The 22,230-nt window shown below is 43.1% G+C and overlaps 1 protein-coding gene and 1 long non-coding RNA gene across 2 annotated transcripts in view; one reads left to right on the plus strand and one right to left on the minus strand.

Annotated features, from left to right (window-relative positions):
- Positions 1–9,418, plus strand: part of XYLT1 (xylosyltransferase 1) — a 192,349-nt gene extending 182,931 nt beyond the window's left edge. Inside the window, exon 12 of the mRNA XM_070761135.1 lies at positions 2,421–9,418. Coding sequence (XP_070617236.1) covers positions 2,421–2,743 — 323 coding nt within the window. The 3' untranslated portion in view covers positions 2,744–9,418. The remainder of the gene's footprint in view (positions 1–2,420) is intronic.
- Positions 1–22,230, minus strand: part of LOC139172232 (uncharacterized) — a 50,088-nt gene that overhangs the window by 18,447 nt on the left and 9,411 nt on the right. Inside the window, exon 2 of the long non-coding RNA XR_011559850.1 lies at positions 3,919–4,010. This is a non-coding gene — a long non-coding RNA (uncharacterized lncRNA). The remainder of the gene's footprint in view (positions 1–3,918; positions 4,011–22,230) is intronic.

Genomic DNA, 22,230 nt, shown 5'->3' on the forward strand with positions numbered 1-22,230 from the left:
TCAAAAGGTTAGAAAGGCAGCTGTGGCAGTGGGATTGAAGTTCTACTTATTATTTTTTTATTTGCGTGTCGCCCTCCTTGACTTTTTCGACCGCCCCCCCTGCAGACCCCTTTGTGATCTTTTCTCAGCAGGATCCTTTTTGTTGTTGCTGTTTTTTTTAATTAATGGAGCAGATTTTGCTACTCGGAGAAAGCTCAGCAGACAGTAAATGTTTGCCTCCATTTCCCCGGCTCAGCTTGGAGCTTCCAATCAAGCTTACAGATGACATACCAAAGTTTAAAATTTACAGGAAATTGCACGCAAGAACAAGTGCCCTTTTAAATAAAAAAATAAAATAAAATAGAGACACGATGGGAAGAATTAGCCACAGGCCAAGCAACGAAAGGATTGACAAATTATAGCCCAGAAGCTGTCATTAATGGTAGGGGAGGAGAAATCTCCCCCCCCCCCAGCATATATTTAATAGAAGATGACCTTGAAATAATTGTATAATTTATATAATTATAAATAAATAAATGTGTGAAATCATGCATGGGATAGAAAAGGTGGATAGAGAAAAATTCTTTTCTCTATCACACAATACTAGGATGAGGGGGCCCTCCCTGAAGCTCATAGGTAGGAAAGCGAGGACAAATAAAGGGAAATATTTCTTCACCCAGAGGGTCCTTGGTTGATGGAATTCACTTCCAGAAGAGGTTGTAACAGCTGTCAGCCTTGATAGCTTCAAGGCAGGATTAGACAGATTCATGGATGCCAAGTGTATCGGTGGTTATTGAAATGGATGTCCATGTGCCGCCTCTATGTTGGTTGAGGCAGGCAGGGTTCCCTTGGGTACCATTTGTTGGGGGTCAAGGGAAAGGGAGGGTCTTGCCTTCTCTTTCTGCTCAAGATCCCCATGGACAATTGGTGGGCCACTGTGGGCCACAGAATGCTGGACTCGATGGGCTTTGGCCTGATTCAGCAGGGCTCTGCTTAGGTTCTTATGTTCTTGGGGTGCTCCGTGTTTGAAACTTTGATCAAGCTTTAGCGAAATGGCCCAACAGGAAGAGCACACAGACTGGGCAAGACTGAGAGTTTGTAAATTTCAGCGGAGGCAGGAATGTTGACTTTCCTGAAAAGTGCAGCTTCGCTGTTAGAAGGTCAAAAGCAATGTGGTGGCATGAATTGTAGACGAGAGTCATGATATTGTTCCTGGCCTGCAACCCTCCCTGGATGATAGCTTGGCTTTAGCTTCTTTGAACATCTTCGAGAGCCTGGTCTCTAGGTTTTAAATCAGGGTTATCTCCAAACTTCATCATGTGCTAATCTTGATTAAAGTTTCAAACACAGAGCACCCCAATAAAACATACTATACTACTACTACTATTACTATTAATAATAATAATAATAATAATAGCTGCGCTGGGAAGAATTATCCACAGGCCAAGCAAGGAAGGATTTGGCAAATTGTCATTAATGGTAGTGGAGGAGAAATCTCTCCCCCCCCCCAGCATATATTTAATAGATGATTTGTACTGCCTCCACCCTCCTCGCCTTCCGTAAGAGTCTTAAGACTCGTTTATGCCGCCAGGCTTGGGGCAATTACATTTTAGCCCCCCTGGCCGATGAATGTTATGTATGGTTGCTGTTATGACTGATTTTTAATATACGATTTTAGAGTAGTTATTTAATTTTACTTAATTGGATTTAGCCTATTATTTATTTATTATTTATTTATTTATTAATCAGATTTGTGTGCTGCCCTTCTCCAAGGACTTGGGGTGGCTATTATTATTATTATTATTATTATTATTATTATTATTATTATTATTATTATGTCAATACAATACAGCAAACTAGATCACTATGCTGGATTTCGTATTTCATCACCAGTCGGGCGCTTCCCAAGCACCTAGAACTGCGAGATGTAGCGGCGAATTATGTTTGCCGATCCCAGTAAAGCGGCCTTTTGCAATTGACAGATGGAGATTTTGTCAATTCCGATGGTTTTCAAATGTCCGCTGAGATCCTTTGGCACTGCGCCCAGCGTGCCAAGTACCACTGGGACCACTTTCACTGGTCTATGCTAGAGTCGTTGCAGCTCGATTTTTAGATCTTCGTATTTCACTAATTTCTCTAGCTTCTTCTCCTCAATTCTGCTGTCCCCTGGGATTGCGATGTCGATGATCCATACTTTCCCTTTTCTCCACAATCAGGATGTCTCGTGAAGAAAACGAAAGATTATTATTATTATTATTATTATTATTATTATTATTATTATTATGTTTTATTGTTCTTTTTTATGTGTTGTAAGCTACCCCTAGTCCTTGGAGGCAGCATATAAATCCAATTAATAAATAATAAACAAATAAATAAATAACCTGTTATTCTCGAAAGAGAGTTTTGTTTTTATAACCCATATACTTCTCTCTTGCCTTTAGAAGAAGCCCCAAAGCTGCATGGCGGACCCCCGAAGAACTCCTATATGGAGCAGAGCTTCCAAGGGCTCAACCCTGTGCTAAACATTCCGGTCAGCACTGGCCAACTGGAGCAGCTGAAGAAGAATGCCATGTTGACAGGCACCAAGCTGGAGGGCTGGGTAGACAGTTTGGTGGGAAGCGTGTGGTCAGCGGTCGATGTCTGCGCTACAGGCCCGACCTCCTGCCCTGCCATGCAGGCCTGCAGCCAGACGTCCTGGAGTTCCCTCAGCCCTGACCCAAAGTCCGAGTTGGGCCCCGTGAGACCAGATGGACGCTTGAGGTAGCACCTGGTACCCCCTTTCTCACTGGCTTTCAAAGGGAACTTGAGCGTTTCGCTCTCGGGGTCGTCTTCGATGGGGTTGGTGGTACAGGTGGCCGGTGAGCGGATGAAGGAGTCTTTAAGAAAACCTACGAATCCATGTTCAAGACGGGGTTGGAAACCCCCAGCCCTCTTTTGCTGACCAGTTTAGTGAACTCAAAGAAAGAACAGGCAAGAAAGGAGAAAAATGATTGTAGGAAACGTCTGAGGTTTCTAAAGGTGGGGGCAGCGTCTTTTCAACTCCGGTCAGAACTAATTTATTTCTCCAATCTCGCACACCAATATACTGTATCCCAGCCATTTTATTTTATGTTTATTTTATTTTTATTTTATTTTTATTTTTTCAGTTTCCCGAAAGTCTTAGCAGAGCAGCTTAGACAAAATTGCTAAAATTCCTCTCCTACCCACCCCCGTGGTCCTCATTTTTCAAACCGCCCCTTTTGACATCTCTCAAAAGTATTACTCCAGATCGCCAAACTTGTAAGTGGATTATATTGAATCCACCGACGGTACAAACTAGAGTGTTAATGTCACCCTCTCGTGCCAACAGAGATTCGGAGTTTGCTCCTCCAGATAAGCTAATGATCCCCCAAGATTTCTTTACACTAAAGAGGGTTTTTTCCCCCAAACGTGGCAACTTTAATACTTGTGGACTTCAACTCCCAGAATTCCTTAGCGGGTTGAGGCATTCTTGGAGTTGGTCCACATGTCTTAAAGTTGGTGGGTTTGGAGACCTCTAGTCTCCAGCGAGGGAATAGGCTGAAAGGAGAAAGTCAATTGGGAGGGTGTGAAAAGTCCTGTTTGGAATTTTTTCACATCCCCAGGTCAGACTGGAAAGTAGTTTTCCAGAAATTTTTAAAAAATATTGCTTTGTCTAGGGATTTGTGTGTGTGTGTTTAGTGTATGAGTTAGACCAGATACCACACTAGACTTTTGACATCTGAATGTCAGTACTGCCTTCTGTTTTTTGGACAAAGGGAGTGACTCAGAAAGCAAACAATAACTATCTTCCCCTCCACCCAGTTCCAGTAATCATTAGTTATGGATCGTGCATAAAGAGCTGTGTTCAGGTTAGATCAAGTGATTCAATTCATAACGTGCCAAGCTTACCAGATTTCAATTTGGCTAACCGTAGCTTACCGGTGCTGGGTATCCAAGCTGTTTCGCCAGCTTGTGGTTCCATCTTTGGCCAACAGCTGGAAAGTGGGGTTGATTCAAGAAGCAGGTTGATTCTGTTGTATGAACATAGACAAACCGAGGTTAGATGAGATTCAAGCCATTTCTCCATTCTGCAATGGCACAAGGAAAAACCCGTCATATGCGCAACAGAGAAGCAGGCTGGAGAGAAATATCCCTTTGACACACACACAAACCCCAATGCTTAGGTTTGCTCTGTTATGCAGTGCCTCTTAAAGAAAGAAGAAAGTGCTTTTAAAAAAAATTCCAGCCGGGGGAAGAAATTAACTCCCTTCTAGTCTTATACACATTCCATTTTAATGGGAGAAAAATGGGAAAGGCCCTTTTCAGACTTCTAACTAAGGAGTATCCGTTTTAATCCAGCTTTGTGTTTTTTATTTATTTTTAACTCCTTCGCCAGCTCCGAGTGGTGTTTTAGCTTTTTGGGAGCTGTGAGATTAAGTCCAGGGTGCCAAAAGCCCAATTTTTATTCCTAATTAAATAATCTCATCCCAGCTGAACTCCAGTGAATTACTTTAGCCGAAATTCCACTCAGACAACAGAGGGACACTACTTGAGCAGGAGGTTGGACTAAGGTCACTTCCAGGTGGGGGATCCTACCTTTTGCCGCTACTGGAACGCCCCGAGAGACTGGCGCGGGTGCATGCGCTTCTGGCGGGCAGACACACACATCCTCGTGCAAGATTCAGCTTCTGCGCATGGACTAGAAGCCAAATCTTGCATGAGGATGTGCACTGTGCTGATGTTTTTGCTTCTGTGCATGCACAGAAGCAAAAAAGGGCTGAAAATGGGTGTAATCTTGCACACGAGTGCATCCTCGCATAACATTGAACTTCCGACGCATGTGCAAAAGCCAAATCTCACATGGGCATGCCCTTGCACATGTCAGGGGCATGGAAATGCATGTGGATCTCCATTTCCACTAACAGACCACCGATTCCAATCCGCTACTGGTCCCTTCCAACTCTTGTTGTTCTGGATCTTCAGTTCAACTGTCCACTGATGGGTCCCCTGGGATCCGATCTATCATTTTGAACAAAAGTTGTCTTTCTCCTTTTGGGGGGTAGGGGAGGCTCTTCCTCTAATTTAGAACGCAGCTCACATTTAAAGACCACAAGAAGAGCGGGGAGGGCTTGAAAAGATAACCAGGAGACACAAACGACAGCAACCAAATCTGGTTTCCCTTTTAAAATTTAAAGTTCGGATTTCAACATGACATTGGGAAGACTAGCTCGTGAATTCTGCCAACTTTCCCCCTCGGTTTAAAGCTTCGAGAGTTTGCTTTGGACTTTCGAAGTTGCCGCGTCAGCTAGTGAAGGCTGTAAAAAAAGGCGGAGCGTTAAATATTTAGCTGGCGCGAAAGAAAGGAAACGACAACCATTAACGTATTTATTTTGTGTTTTATAGTCAATGACTAATGGTTAGAGCACTGCTCAAGCAACTCGGGAGTGATCTTATCCTTGCGAACTAGTGCTGCCTCTGTTACGCAAAGGCCTTTATAAAACGGAAGACAATAATATTCCCCTCCCCCTTCCTTTCTGTTCCTTCCGTTTTTGCTTTTTGTTCAACTTCTGCCCCCACCCAGCCCCCCACCAATACTGACAACGGTAACTGGAATGGAAGTTCCCTAACGTACGAATGACATCGTCCCCAAGCAGCTAGTCCTCAACTTACGAGGACTTGCGTTTAGTGACCGTTCAAAGTTGTAATGGTACTGAAAATGTGACCGTTTTTCACATGATAGATGTAGCATTTCCCCCCCACTCCAGTCCATGTGATTCAAAACTTGGAGGTTTGGCAACTGGCTTGTACTTATGCCTGTTGCAGTGTCCCAGGGTCACGAGATTCCCTGTTGCGACCTTTTGACAAGCAAGATCAGCGGAGGAGCCAGATTCATTTAAGTTAGTGATACTAATCCAACGACGGAAGTGATTCACTTAACAACTATGCCAAGCCACATTGTAACATTATTTCCGTTTCAGATAGCAACATAAATTTTGGCCTCGATTGTGGTTGGAAGTCAAGGACTACCTGTATAGTCAGAGGTTTTAGGGGTTATACACCTTGCCTACGTGAGAGAGTGCTAAGAGCAGGAGATACCGTGTTTTTCAGAATATACGCAGCTTAATTTGGGGGGAGGAAAATAGGGGGGGATCCACCTACCAGGTATTCATCTGATTAGCGCCCTTAGTCTGGTCAGTTTCAGCATATTATATTATTCAGCCTGATTAGGGCTGAAAAAAAGCCTGCAAAGACTTAGGGCTGGAAAAAAGCTTCTTTGGAAGGAGTAGCAATGAAAAAGACTGCAAGCCAGGAAGACCGTTAGCACCTCTTTAGGACTGAAAAAACCTTCTTCTGGAGGAAGTAGCAATGAAAACAAGCCTCCACAGACTTGGGGTTGGAAAAAAAGTAAATGTAGGGCACATACGGAAGCTTGGGGAGATGAAAAACGGGCCTACCAGAAGTTTCAGAAGGCCGGAAACCGGTCCGTTTCCGGCCTTCAGAGGGACTTTGGAGCCTGCACAGGTCATTTTCGCCTTCCCAAAGGCCGTTTTCAAACTCCCGAAAGCTTGCTAAAAAAAAAATTGAAGCCCACCCCCGGTGCAGAGGTTGTGGGGTAGGCCGTTGGAATTGTTTTCGGGGGGGGGGGGGGGAAATCAGCCTCCGAAATCAGTGAAGAAGAAGTTGGCCTTGGGGGCTCCACCATCTATGATCTGCCTTGCATGAGGTTCCTCCTGAGATGATGAGCCAGAAAGGTTGCATGGATCTTACATTCCTCTTCAGACATGATATCTTAAGAAACTCTTACTATACAATATGGGTCTACTCTATTCCAGTCAGTGCCTTCCAAATATACCTTCTGGTGAAGCTGGAAGACCTAAATATCCAGAGTAGCCAGGACTGCTTTCCCTCTGCGTCTTACAGAAGCTGTTTTATTTTATTTTATTTTTTAAAGGGAAACTGGCCCTTCATATAGAGTTGTCCTATAGTTCTAGCATAACCAATAGCCAGGGGAAAGGAGAGCACTCATCTACTGTATTTATATCTGATGGCCCCATATTTGCTCCCGCTGACTTTCTGCTTTCCTATCGTCCATGGTTTTGGAATTGATCTTGCAAACCCGGTTAACCCTAGATACGGGATATCCAATTTTGCTTCATTTTAAGACTTGGGGACTTCAGCGTCATGATATCTGAGGAATTCTGGGAGTTGGAAGTCCACAGGTCTTAAAAATGATTAACTTTGGACCACCCCCTGCCCTAGTGAGTGAAGGTCCTGTCAAGACTCCAGAAATCCCACCGACAGATGCTATTTGTCCCGTAAGGTTTTTTGGGTCAAAACCTCCAAGCTTGACCTGTCGAATCGTGAATCCGAAGCTCTTCGGATCTCACTTCCCGCCGTTGCCAATCGCAAAGGACTGAGATTCAGCCGAGTGGAAAATATCCGATAACACCAGGTCAAGTGAAATAGGAAATAAATTATTTTCATCCTTTGGTCCCCCGCTAGAATTCAAAAGCATTATTCCCCCCCTCCCTCGAAAAACCCAGCCATTGGAAGCAATCGAATAGCTAAAGTTCTTGACCAAAACAGCTGCTGTGAATGAGGGGTGGGTGGGTCGTTGATTGATGGAATACCCTTCCAGAATAGGTCGTGACAGCTGTCAACCTGGATAGCTTCAAGGCAGGATTAGACAGATTCATGGATGCCAAGTGTATATGTGGTTATTGAAACGGATGTCCAAGTGTCGCCTCTATGTTGGTTGAGGCAGGCAGGGTTCCCTTGGGTACCATTTGTTGGGGGTCAGGGGAAAGGGACGGTTTTGCCTTCTCTTTCTGCTCAAGATCCCCAAGGACAATTGGTGGGCCACTCTGGAACACAGAATGCTGGACTCGATGGGCTTTGGCCCGATTCAGCAGGGCTCTTCTTAGGTTCTTATGTGATGGGGGGGGGAGTGACAACTACAGGCGGTCCTCGACTTACAACAATTCAAATCCAATTAATAAATTTAACGACCGTTCGAAATTACGACAGCACAGGAAAAATGTGACTTATGGCCGTTTCTCCCACTTAACAGCCGTTGCGTGGTCAAGGGATTCAAAATGCTTGGCCTCTTGACTCATCTTTATGACGGTTGCGTTGAATCATCCTACAATTTCCCCTTCTGACGAGCAGAGTCACCCAGGTTGCCAACGTTAAACAGCTAAAGCGATTCACTTAGCCAATTTGACAGGAAAGACTCGCAAAATAAGGGGAGCGAAATTCCCTGCATATCTCACTAAACCACAGAAATTTGAGCCTCCGTTGTGGTCGTAAGTCCAGGATTACCTATAGACACACACACACACCCCTCCAAACGGTTTGAATAGTAGTTTCTACTGTTGTCGTGCAATCTCAGAAAAAAAGGACAATTTCCCATGCCGCCCAAGTCTTTGTTTCTGTCTTGGTCGTTTTTGGTTTTTTTAATCGTTTCTGCCTTCTTCTTTTGCTCACGGGTGCTACCAAAGGTACTACCTCACTGATAATTTAAAAAACAAATACTACATTTGTTTGAGGAACAGAAAACCAGACGAGGGAGGAAAATGGTTTTTTTTTTTAAAAAAAAATCTCTTTTGAGTTGAATGTACAATCTATGCAAATTCTCTCTTTCTCACTCTCTCTTTCTCTCACGCTCTGCGTCTTTCTCTCTCTCTCTTTTTCTCTATTTTGGTAATCGATAAAAGTAGAAGATGGGGAAAGGAAAAAAAAAACCTTAAGTATTAGATTTGTAAAAACCTTGCCAAATAAAACAAGCAAGATAATGTACAGTCCTCTCTGATGACAGAGCACTTTCATATCCGGCGCAATTGGTTGTGCTGCTTTTGTATATTATAAAAAAAAAAGAATAATAATAATAATAATAATGGCTTGTTCTTTGATTCCGTTTGTGATTAAGGAAATCTATATATATATAGATATAAATATATATATCACCTTCGATGGGTTTAAAACAAACAAAAAATGCACACAAAAAAATAAGAGGTCCTGTCCCTTGTCCGAGACTTAGCAGCTTCAATTTTTGCTGGGAATTATGCTGGGTACGTGCTCCATTGATCCGTCCGTTGCCGTTAAGAGCAGCGATAAAGCCTGTTGTTGGCTTGGGTTTTTTTCAAAGGTTTGTGAGAACTCAGGCTGTGGGTTGACCGATTTCCCTATGGGAATCCTTATTTCCAACTCAGTATTCATGCCATGGCATCCAATGAGTTGCTCCTTTTTTTTTTTTAAAGAAGCCTTAAGGTCCTCCATCGTGGTGGTTGTTGGTTTTTTTAAACGTGGCCTTAAAAAAAAACTTTAAAAAAATAAATAACGATCGTGTTTGGAAGTTTTAGCTGTTGTATGTTCTTTCTTTCTGGACAATTGTCAACCTATTAAAACAAAACGAGAGGGGGAAACCCCCACTTTCAAATGGCTGTGGTCTTCTTTTCTTCTTTTTCCATTCCTGCATAATTTTTAAGGAGTGTGCAGAGTGACCCCTGAGCAATGGTGGGCAGCAGCCGGTGCCCCCAGGTGGACTCCGGTAGAAAATTCCGGGATGCCTGTGCAGCTGTGCCCCCGACACACACCCCGCATGGGAATTGCCTTCTGTGCATGCGCAGCAAGCCAAATCGTGCACGAGGGTGAGATTTGGGTGATTTTTGCTGATTTATTTGCTTCTGTGCGTGCGCGGAAACAAAAATATCAGCAAAAATCGCCACAATCTCACTCTTGCGTGCGTCCTCACATGATATTTGGCTTGCTGTGCATGCGCAGAAGCCAAATATCACATCGAGGGGCGCGCACACGACCGATGGGCACACAAACACACACAACGGCCTCTGAGGGCGCTCCAGTAAGAGGTAAGTCAAACGGCCCATCGCTGCCCCTGAGGTATCAAGGATGGACATGCACAAAGGGAAGGTAGAGTTCCAGCAGATAGTCAGGAGATATGAACAATGTTTCATTCATACAAATACCAGATACATTAAAGTATATAAAATAGTATTTACTTTAGCAAATATTGAAGTCAAGTTAAACAATCCAGCCATACATGGTCAATAGCTTTCAATACATTAACAATACTACAAGCCCTCCTTGTTCAGCTTACAAATACATAAACTATCATCGAACACAGTTTTTACTACAGCAGTCACAATGAATTAGCAAAACCAAACAAAAATAACAGAAATAGCAGAGAGAGAGAAAATCATGCTTCTGGCTCCCTCTTATGGCGATCTGCAACACTAACTCTTAAAGCTATAGTGTTTCAATACATACAAGCATTCATTGTTAGCTTGTTTATATATTGCCAAATCCAACTGTTATGTACATAGTACAGTGATACCTCTAGTTAAGAACTTAATTCGTTCCATGACCAGGTTCTTAAGTAGAAAAGTTTGTAAGAAGCAATTTTTCTCATAGGAATCAATCTGTCTGCGGAGAGGGGTGGCATACAAATCTAATTAATAATAATAATAATAATAATAATAATAATAATAATAATAATAAGCAAATAATGCGTGAGATTGGGGAAACCACGGGGAGGGTGGAGGCCCTGTTTCCTCCCAGGAACCTGAGCCTCCGAAACTGTAACCAGAAAAGGCAGGAAGAAGCCTCCGCAGGGCCTCTCTAGGAATCTCTTGGGAGGAAACAGGGCTGGAAAAGGCGGGGAGAAGCCTCCGTGAGGCATCTCTAGGAATTTCCTGGAAGGAAATAGGGCCGGGAAAGGTGGGGAGAAGCCTTTGTGGGGCTTCTCTAGGAATCTCCTGGGAGGAAACGGGGCCTCCACCCTAACTGTGGTTTCCCCAGTCGCACGCATTATTTGCTTTTACATTGATTCCTATGGGAAAAATTGTTTCTTCTTACAAACATTTCTACATAAGAACTTCATCACGGAACAAAATTAAGTTCGTAAGTAGAGGTACCACTGTATCTAAACATTCAGGGGTTTTCTTCCCATCTCCCCTCAATTAATTTTATGAATAAACCCCGAGGTTAGGACAGAATGATCCGGTCACCATTATCTGCTATATTTTTAGCTTAAGTGCGGACCTATTTTAAAGGTTCATCTCGCCAAGGCTCTTAACTGCTAACGACCCCATTGGCATGAATTAGCATAGTCATCTTTTTAAAAATCGTTTAGCTGATGCCTGATGTGCTTTAGCTAGACCAAAAAGGACACCAGAGACTCAGTTGGGGGTAGAAGGGTAAGAGAGAATGATCTGACGCAGCGAACATTTGCAGAAAAATTGCCTCTTGTCAAAAAAACCCCAAACCTTAGCCCTGTGCCACTTGCGTTCTCCAAATGCAGACGCCTATAATAAGAGGACCAAAACCACAGCATTTATTTACCATTTGCTGGCTCAGCGCTAGTAAACCATCACCGATTGTCTGTAGTTGCACAATGCAATGTGCTGAAACAAAGGGTCAATCGAGGTTTGTCTTTAAATCTCTGGCTTGTTTGTTTTATGGCTGTTTGAGGCTGCTTAGCTTCCTATCCATTTAAGGAGGTCCCACTACAAGGAGGTTTTTTTCTTCTTCTCCACCGTAACTCTTATCATCCTGATCAAGACCACACTTGAAATACTGCATCCAATTCTGGTGACCACACTATAAAAAAGATGTTGAGACTCTGGAAAGAGTGCAGAGAAGAGCAACCAAGATTATTAGGAGTCTGAAAGCTAAAATATACAAAGAGTTGAGTATGTAGTCTAGCGAAAAGAAGGACTAGGGAAGACATGATAGCCAATGAAGGGCTGCAAAAAATTTTACTGTGACATTGTGGGTGTGGCTTATTTTGTGGGTGTGGTTTGCTGGCCATGTGACCAGATGGGAGTGGCTTGACATGTGACTGGGATGGCTTAAAGGTCATGTGACTGGCTTAAAGGTGGTCAACTTAACGTCACTCACGTCAAGGGTTTGGATTAGGGTGCCTGGCCTCTCCTCGCCTCAAAGTGATACAATTTCCCTATCTATTTACTATTATTGAACATCCAAAATATACTCTTTAATTCTATGTATAAATGTCAAATCTGTACATACATATTACACACAGGCACACAAAAATATACATTATATGCTATATAAACTATATGTACACACACAAACACACACAAAGCTCTTCTAAAATTACACACATTCAACCTAATTTATTGCAAAAGGAAAAACATACCCAGAGCCCAGAAGGGAAAAAAAGAAAAAAAATTCAATATTTTTCTATCGGTTCTGCGTACCTAACCATACCTGTAGGAGCCCATCACTGATAGTGGTGTACCAAAGATGAGGGGGGAGTCAAACTATTTTCCAAAGCCCCAAAAAGCAAGACGAGAAATGATGGAATCTAACCGAAGAAAGAAGCATTTTAGAACTAAGGAGAAAGTTCCTAAAGGTGAGAGCAATCAACCCATGGAACAGCTTGCCTTTAGAAGCTGTGAGTGCTCCATCACTGGAGGCTTTCAAAAAGACATTGGATAACTATTTATCTGAAATGGTATAGGGTCGTAAAGGCGAACCTATGGCACGCATGCCACAGGTGGTAGGCAGAGCCATATCGGAGGGCACGTGAGACTTTGCCATGTTTTAGATCCAGTGTGTGTGCGTGTGATGGGCAGCTGATTTTCGGCCTTGAGAAAGGCCGTTTCGCCCTCCAGACGCTTCAGGAAAGCTTTCCTGAAGCCCCGGAGGCAAAAAAAAATAAATCACCCAGCGGACAAACCAGAAGTTTAGAAAAGTGTACTTCCGGTTTGCCGTCATGCTGTTTTTTGCACTCCAGAGGGTTTAGAGAAGCTTCCTGAAGCCACAGAGTGCAAAAAAACCAGCACAATGGGCAAACCGGAAGTGCCTTTTCCCGAACTTCCAGTTTAATAATAATAATAATTAATAATAATTTATTGGATTTGTATGCCGCCCCTCTCCGCAGACTCGGGGCGGCTAACAACAATAATAAACACAACATGTACAATCCAATAATAAAAAACAACTAAAAACCCCTATTATAAAACCAAACATACACACAAACATACCATGCATAACTTGTAATGGCCTAGGGGGAAGGAATATCTTAACTCCCCCATGCCTGGCGGCATAAGTGAGTCTTGAGTAGTTTACGAAAGACAGGAAGGGTGGGGGCAATTCTAATCTCCGGGGGGGTTGGTTCCAGAGGGCCGGGGCCGCCACAGAGAAGGCTCTCCCCCTGGGGCCCACCAAACGACATTGTTTAGTCGACGGGACCTGGAGAAGGCCAACTCTGTGGGACCTTATCGGTCGCTGGGATTCGTGCAGTAGCAGGCGGTTCCAGAGGTAATCTGGTCCATTGCCATGTAGGGCTTTAAAAGTCATGACCATCACAGGTGTAGGGTCTCCTGCTCCAGCAGGGGCTTGGATTATAAGACCACCAAGGTAAGGTCCCTTCTTCTAACTCTAATTGTTCTATGTTCTATGGTTGTTCCAAAGGTTCTTTTCCAAAAGGCAACTGGAATTCTTTGGCTTTTTTTTTCTTTGAAAACATTTCCCTTTTCATCCAAGAAGCTTCTTCAGTAACTGGTTCATGACAAACTACTTCTAAAACTCAAATCCTATGGCATCTTAAGATCCCTCCATAGTTCGATCCCTCCATAGTTAGGCATAGCAGGAGGGAGAAAATGGGGGTAGAAACATCAGCTCCTTGAAACACGCTTTAACATCAAAACTCAGTACGGCTTGTCAGAATTCATAACAGGATTTGACTGCGCAAAACTCCATTTGAATCCACGGCAAAACTTCCAGAATAGAAAAGGAAAGATGTGAGTTGCTCTGAAGACCCTTGAAGCTCAAACGTCCACATTAGGCCAACTGGCCCACTGTGAAGGTTACACGTTTGCAGGATGGTCGAACAATGAGGTGGCTTCCAAAGGTTCACAAATTATCTAATTTGGGGAAGAGAAAACAGCCACAGCCTGATATCTGCACCAGCACTCAAATAAGCAAGCACCCGAATGAATGAAGCGTGCCCTTACAAACAGAATTGATGCCTTCTTCGAGGTGTAAAATCCACCGTGGAAAATGGGACTCGCCGTGAGGATTGCTTGGGTTCGGTTAGCAGGGAGCTGTGACTAACCATCCCAGTCAACGAGGCGTTTGCTGGCTTGGGGGGATTCCGGGGAAGAGCCTTGCAACCCAATTCCAGGATGGCGTCACGAGGAGGAATTAAAACTGTTTATGCGTTCGATTAAAATGGGAAACAGAACGAGCGTAAGTAATGCGATGTTATGAGTGCAATGACCCAATGTTTAAACAAATCAGGCTCCGGGCAAGCAGCGGAAGGCCTGAAAACTAAAAACAGATGGGAAAATAGGATGGTCCCTGTTTATTTTGATGTCAGTGCTACCTGTGGCTTTAAGGTGGCTGTTAGCTGTAAACCTCTTGGAAGCCCCTGTGGTTGGGGAAAGGAGGTAGACCGAATAAACAAGCATTTCTGATTGTTCCCAATCAGCATTAGCAATAGCAATAGCACTTAAGTTTTATACAGTATACCACTTTATTTTATTTTTATTTATTCATTTGTCCAATACACAATGCATATGGAAGAGAATAGACATGAATATATATAAAGATAATATGTAAAAATAGAGAAGATATATGAAAGGAAGAAAATATATATGATATATGAGGTAAAGGAAAGACAATTGGACAGGGAACGAAAGGCACACTAGTGCACTTATGTACGCCCCTTACTGACCTCTTAGGAACCTGGAGAGGTCAATTGTGGATAGTCTAAGGGAGAAATGTTGGGGGTTAGGGGTTGACACTATTGAGTCCAGTAATGAGTTCCACGCTTCGACAACTCGATTGTTAAAGTCATATTTTTTACAGTCAAGTTTGGAGCAGTTAATATTAAGTTTGAATCTGTTGCGTGCTCTTGTGTTGTTGCGGTTGAAGCTGAAGTAGTCATTGACCGGTAGGACGTTGCAGCATATGATCTTGTGGGCAATACTTAAATCGTGTTTTAGGCGCCGTAGTTTTTTAATTTTTAATTTTACCCATAGCTTCATGCCTTCTTCTTTGTGGCAACCTCTGAGATATTAGAACACTGCTATCATGTCTCCCCTGGTCCTTCTTTTCATTAAACTAGCCATGCCCAGTTCCTGCAACCGTTCTTCATATGTTTTAGCCTCCAGTCCAGGGGTGGGCTACTGCCCGGACGGGGGGGCGGGGGGGCCCAGTGGGGTAGCAAAAATAGAGCTCCACCCCAGAGTACCCAATTTGCACTGAAAGATGTTGAACGAAAATGCAGGGCATCCTGCATAAGCCACACCCACAGTGTGGTAGTAAAAAAAATTGGTAGCCCCTCACTGCTCCAGTCCCCTAATCATCTTTTGCTGCTCTACTGCTCTACTCTATCATCTTGATAGTGCAAATATAACACATATGACATAGCCCAAATATATTTCCATAAAGCTTCAATTGTGGTGCTTCAAATAATTTGTGAATACAGACAGATGCCCCCACCCTCTCTCTCAAAAACCAAACCAAAAGATATTGCATGGCACTGAACAATAAAAACTCTTCTTGGTGACTTAAGGTTCAACTTAGCTTTGCATCTTGTGACTTAGCCACACACACACAAAAAAAACCCTCATCAGCCTTATTCAACTTTTAATTGGAAAAGAAAAAAGAATAATATAAGTTGCATTGGTGGATAACGTTGGATAGAACTTAAGACAGAGAAAATGTGTTTATAGTAAATCAGCCCATAAAATAAAACAATCCTTTTCAACAACACATTTACAGTACTGTTGTTCTTTTAAGACAGCAAAAGAACTAAAAGTTGGCTTCTCTTCTCTGTAAATCCAATTCAGCTGTTTCTCCTAATGCAATTTACTCCGCCACGGTTTCTCCCCTTAAGGAACTGACTGCTAATAAGACAAAATTGCCAAATCCTCAAATTGCTTAATTTATCCTCTTCCGCCTTCCCCAGAAATCCAGCCCTCCTCTTCATGCTAGCTAAACCGAAGAAAATCCAGACTTCGGGCCAAGCTAGAAAACAAACTCCGAGTACACACAATTTTTAAGAAGCGCACTTTTATTTCCTGCTGAATTTTCCATTGTGCTCCTTTGGAAAAAAACCCCTCATCTAGAGCCATTAGAGGAAAGAGGGGAAGGGGATTTTTTTTAAAAGTAAGGGCGGTAATGTTACATGATCAAGGACCCTATTGTGGTGGTGGGAGGCTTTCCTCCTTCTCCCTACTTTCTGGCAAATAACACTATTTGCCGTATTGAAACTAGAGGTCAACAACTGGAAGTAGGGCCTTCAGAAACATTGCCTCTTTGCAATACATATTATGATTTTTAATACAAAAAGAAAAGAAAAAGGAGGGAGGGAGGAAGAACAACATTAAGAGTGAAAGAGAAAGGAAAGAAGGGAGGGAAGGAAGGAAGGAAGGAAGGAAGGAAGGAAGGAAGGAAGGAAGGAAGGAAGGAAGGGGAGGAAGAATATTGAAAGTGAAAGAGAAAGGAAAGAGGTTGGAGGAAGGGGGGAGGAAGGAAGGGAGGGAGGGGCAGGAAAAATATTGAAAGAGAGGAAAGAAAGGAGAGGGAGGAAGGAGCAGGAAGAACAATACTGAGAGCGAAAGAGAGAGGAAATGTGGAAGGAAAGAATATTGAGAGAAAGAGGAAAGAAGGGTGGGAGGGAGGGAATGTAAGAGGAATGGCCAGCAGTGGGCTTTAATAGGGCTTCCATATCTGGGCTGCAGTGACTTGGATCACCGCTATTGGCAGTAAAATGTTATATATATTTTAATGGCTTTACTGCCATCTACAGGTTGCCTCATTGAAGTTACCAGATTTTGGACCTGTTTGGGAAGGACTCATCATCACTGAGAAGTTCTTCACGTTAGCAAAAGCGGAAGTAAAAAGATGAAGAACTCAACAAGGAAAGGAGGCAGATGGGATCCAGGGCAAACACGTGGGATGCTCTGTCTGAAGACCCAAAGGAGCGCCTGAACAATCTGTGTGGTTGCTAAGAGTTGACACTGATGACCAGTGTTCCCTCTAATTTTTTGGGGGGGTGGGCGGAAAAGTATAGTGTCTGAGCGGCAGTCCCTTTGGGACTGGGCGGCACAGAAATAATAAATAAATAAATAAATAAATAAATAAATAAATAAATAAATAAATAAATAAATAAATAAATAAATAAATAAATAAATAAATAAATAAATAAACAAACAAACAAATAAATAAAAATCCCACCCTGTTTTGCCTCAGAGAATTTCAAAATAAAATCCTGTACTGTGTGTCTATAACAGTGAGCTCATAATAGGGCAACTCTATCAATATCAAAATGCCACTTAAATAGTTGAGCTAGTTTCAAACTAGATTTTGATTTTCTTTCTCTCTTCCTTACTCCCATTCTTTTTCTTTCTCTTTTCCTTCCTCTCTTTTTTCTATCTGTTTCTCTCTCTTCCTCTCTTCCTCTCTCTCTCCTTCCCTCTCACTCTTTCCCTCTCGGCTTCTGGGCAGGTTTGGAAAACTCTGAGTTGATGATGATTTTTAAGTGAGCGATTGCTCACTGCTCAGCTTAGAGGGAACTATGCTGATGACACATAATCAGTCAATCAATCGTCCACTCACTCACCCACCCACCCATCCTTCTATCCATCAGAGGTTGTCTACACATTTGCAACCCAGATCTAATAATCCTGTTTTAATATTCAGCCAGGAAGTCAAAATTTTGGCCAGCATAAACCAAACCAAACCAAACCAGACCAAACCAAATCTCATTCTTGAGTTTTCACTAATTTCAGAGCCATGGTTTAACCATTTCTCCTCCCCTCCACTCTCCTCCCACCCTCCCTCCCTCTCCCTCCCTCCACTCCTCCACTAGCAACAGAATACTCAACTAGACTTACAATCCTAGGTTTAGAAAGCTTAGAACTATGTCACCTTAAACATGACCTAAGCATAGCCCATAAAATCATCTGCTGCAATGTCTACTTCAGCTTCAACCACAACAACACACGAGCACACAACAGATACAAACTTAAAGTAAACTGCTCTAAACTCGACTGCAGGAAATACGACTTTAATAACCGAGTAGTTGATGCATGGAACTCACTTCCAGATTCTGTAGTATCATCAGCTAACCCCCAAAACTTTACCTTTAAACTATCCACTATAAGACCTGTCCTGATTCTTAAGGGGTCAGTAAGGGGCGTGCATAAGTGCACCAGCCTGCCTTCCGTCCCCTGTCCTAATGTTTCTCTTTTACTGGTATAATGTATATAAATATTATATATCTGTATACCACCAATATAGTGTTCCCTCGATTTTTGCGAAAAGTCTATTCCACGTTTTTTCAAAAATATTAATTAAAAAATACTTTGCGAGTTTTTTCCCTATTCCACAATTTTTCCCGCCCGATGATGTTATATGTCATCGCCAAACTTTCGTCCGCCTTTAATAAATATTTTTTTAATAAACTTTAATAAATAAACATGGTGAGTAATCTAAATGGTTGCTAAGGGAATGGGAAATTGCACTTTAGGGGTTTAAAGTGTTAAGGGAAGGCTTGTGATACTGTCCATAGCCAAAAATGGTGTATTTACTTCCGCCTCTCTACTTCGCGGAAATTCGACTTTCGCGGGCGGTCTCGGAACACAACCCCTGCGAAAATCGAGGGAACACTGTACATACTTGACAAAACAAACAAAATAAAATGCTGAATGTGCTACCCAGAAACATTGAAACAGTCACTGCCTACAGAACCTGGTTCATTGTTGTTCCTTGTTTAAGCATACCTGGAACAAATATCAAACACCAAAACCCTTTTCTCTTGGGGATTGACGTTGTGTGTCGCGACGGGTGGAAGCATGCCGCTTGTTCTGTGGGTTGTAACAGGCAATTAAAAAAAATAGGTATTTTTAGTGTTTAAATACCCTTCAAACCAGCTGTTTCTAGCGCTCTCGGAGCCAAGGAAGCGTTCATGGGGAGAACTGAGCAGAAAAGAGAGAGAGAGAGAGAAAGTTTGAAATGAAGGAGATGACATTAGCACAAAAATGTCTGAGATGCTTACTGGAGTGGTAATTATGCAGCCCTTGGAAATTTACAGAATAACGCTCGCTCGAGATGGCTGGGAAATATTCATAGAGGTGAATTATTAGGCCACATCTATCGCTGCTAAGGAAAACACGGCATAAGGAGCATTTCATCTGTCAGAAGCCATAAAAAGCAATACATCTAGTTCTGGACTTACAACAGTTCATTTAGTGATGGTTTGAAGTTATGACACCCCCCCCCCCCCAACGCTTCACTTGGCTACCTCAGAAATATGACAGCAAAACAAACTGGGAGAAAATATATCTGTTTCATCCCTCACTCAGGTAGAATAGGAATGGGAATGGAGTGGAATAGAATAGAATAGGATAGAATAGAATAGATACCACCAATACATATGTGACAAAACAAATAAATACATACATACATACATACATACATACATACATACATACATACATTCATTCATTCATTCATTCATTCATTCATTTATTGGATTTGTATGCCGCCCCTCTCCGCAGACTCGGGGCGGCTAACAACACTGATAAAAACAGCATGTAACAATCCAATTAATAAAACAACTAAAAACCCTTATTATAAAACCAAACATACACACAAACATACCATGCATATCTTGTAATGGCCTAGGGGGAAGGAATATCTTAACTCCCCCATGCCTGGCGGCATAAGTGAGTCTTGAGTAGTTTACGAAAGACAGGGAGGGTGGGGGCAGTTCTAATCTCTGGGGGGAGTTGGTTCCAGAGGGCCGGGGCCGCCACAAAGAAGGCTCTTCCCCTGGGGCCCGCCAAACGACATTGTTTAGTCGACGGGACCTGGAGAAGGCCAACTCTGTGGGACCTTATCGGTCGCTGGGATTCGTGCGGTAGCAGGCAGTTCCGGAGGTAATCTGGTCCAATGCCATGTAGGGCTTTAAAGGTCATGACCAACACTTTGAATTGTGACTGGAAACTGATCGGCAACCAATGCAAGCCACGGTGTGTTGAAGAAACGTGGGCGAATCTTGGAAGCCCCACGACGGCTCTCACAGCTGCATTCTGCACGATCTGAAGTTTCCGAACACTTCTCAAAGGTAGCCCCATGTAGAGAGCATTGCAGTAATCGAACCTCGAGGGGATGAGGGCATGAGTGACTGTGAGCAATGACCATTTTTTTTAACACTCTGCACATATACAAAATTGTTCTGCGGTAGAGGACGGACAAAACAGTGTGCAAAGGGCGCACTTCCGAACCAGTAAGGGAAGTAAGTAGATTTCACCCGCGGGGTGAGGTTCAGAGTAGACAGAAAGTTTTGGGGTTTGGGGGATGAAACCAGAGTCAGGTAGTGCATTCCAGTCACTGACCGCTCCGTTGCGGGAGTTGTATTTTCTTCAATTGAGTCATCATATCAATCGGATTTGCTCTGATTGACATGCGGGCCCGCTTGTGAAAAGGCCCATCAAGCTGATTGATTTCAAAGGTCCTGAATTGATGGAACTGCTGAACATCTGAATCAAAGCCACTTGAAAGACTCTGATGAAAGAAGTCCTTTTCATCAGGGAATGAAGAACCGATAAAAAGAAGGGCGGGAGGTGCTTTTTTAAATCTGTTCATCGTAATTTCAGATTGCTATCAAGTCCTTAACATTATCAAACTGCATCAGGGAAATTAAAGAATGATAGCTGTATATCCATCTTAATGGTTCCAATCATGGGGAGAATATCTCCTGTTATAGTAGCTAGTACATTGATGTCAAATCTTTTTTTCCTTGGGTACCGAAAGAGCATGGGCATGCACTATAGCGTACACGCAAGTGCCCACACCCATAATTGAAACTGCCTCCCCTGCCCCACAGAGGCCTTCTGGAGGCTGGAAACGGCCTGTTTTCCAAATTCTGGTGGGCCCAGTAGGCTTGAGTTTCACCCTCCCCAGGCTCCAGAGGCTTCCGAGTCTGTGGAGAGGGGCAGCATACAAATCTAATAAATTATTATTATTATTATTATTATTATTATTATTATTATTATTATTATTATTATGTCAGTACAACACAGCAAACGAGATCACTATGCTGGATTTCGTATTTCATCCCCAGTCGGGCGCTTCCCAAGCACCTAGGACTGCGTGATGTAGCGGCGAATTATGTTTGCCGATCCCAGTAAAGCGGCCTTTTGCAATTGACAGATGGTTTTCAAATGTCCGCTGAGATCCTTTGGTACTGCGCCCAGCGTGCCAAGGACCACTGGGACCACTTTCACTGGTTTATGCCAGAGTCGTTGCAGCTCGATTTTTAGATCTTCGTATTTCACTAATTTTTCTAGCTGCTTCTCCTCAATTCTGCTGTCTCCTGGGATTGCGTTGTCGATGATCCATACTTTCTTTTTCTCTACGATCACAATGTCTGGTGTGTTATGCTTCAGAATTCGGTCAGTCTGAAGTCGGAAGTCCCACAGTAGTTTTGCTTGCTCATTTTCGACCACTTTTTCGGGCTTATGATCCCACCAGTTCTTTGCCACTGGTAAATGGTAGTTCGGGCACAAGTTCCAGTGGATCATCTGTGCCACAGCATCGTGTCTATTATTATTATTATTATTATTATTATTATTATTATTATTATTATTATTATTATTATTCCCTGGAGCTGAGGGAAGGTAAAGACACCTTCCCCTATCCCCCTGGAGGCTCTCTGGAAGCCAAAAACACCCTCCCAGAGCCTCTATACAAGCCAAAAATCAGCTAGCCCACAGACACATGCACGTTGTAGCTGATCTAGGGCAACAGCTAGTGTGCCAGCAGATATGGCTCTGCGTGCCATAGATTCGCCATCAATGAGCTAGTATCTAAAAACATCTTCCAGCCGTCATTCCAGGGTTTGCCAAATCTCAGCTAAATCTCAGATATGTCTAGTCTAGTGGAAAGAAGGATTAGGGGTGACATGGTAGTAGTGTTCCAGTTATTGAAGGGCTGCCGTAAAGAAGATGGGTGTGATGGTTTGCTCATGTCCTGCGCAAATGGACTCAGAGGAGGCAGAGACTAGGGAGCCAAAGGACAGATGTCCTGTGTTGCTGGCATCTGAGATAGACAGTGAAGAAGAGGGATCAGGGTCAGAGCAAGAGCCAGGGCCTGCTGCACTTCCCGGGATGAGCGAGTCAGCACTTCCTGTCTTGAGTGACTCAGGGGAAGAGGAGGAGCTTCTTCTGGATGCCAGGGTGCAAAGGG

The sequence above is a fragment of the Erythrolamprus reginae genome, chromosome 9 (assembly GCF_031021105.1).
Source record: "Erythrolamprus reginae isolate rEryReg1 chromosome 9, rEryReg1.hap1, whole genome shotgun sequence".
Classification (NCBI taxonomy): Eukaryota; Metazoa; Chordata; class Lepidosauria; order Squamata; family Dipsadidae; genus Erythrolamprus; species Erythrolamprus reginae.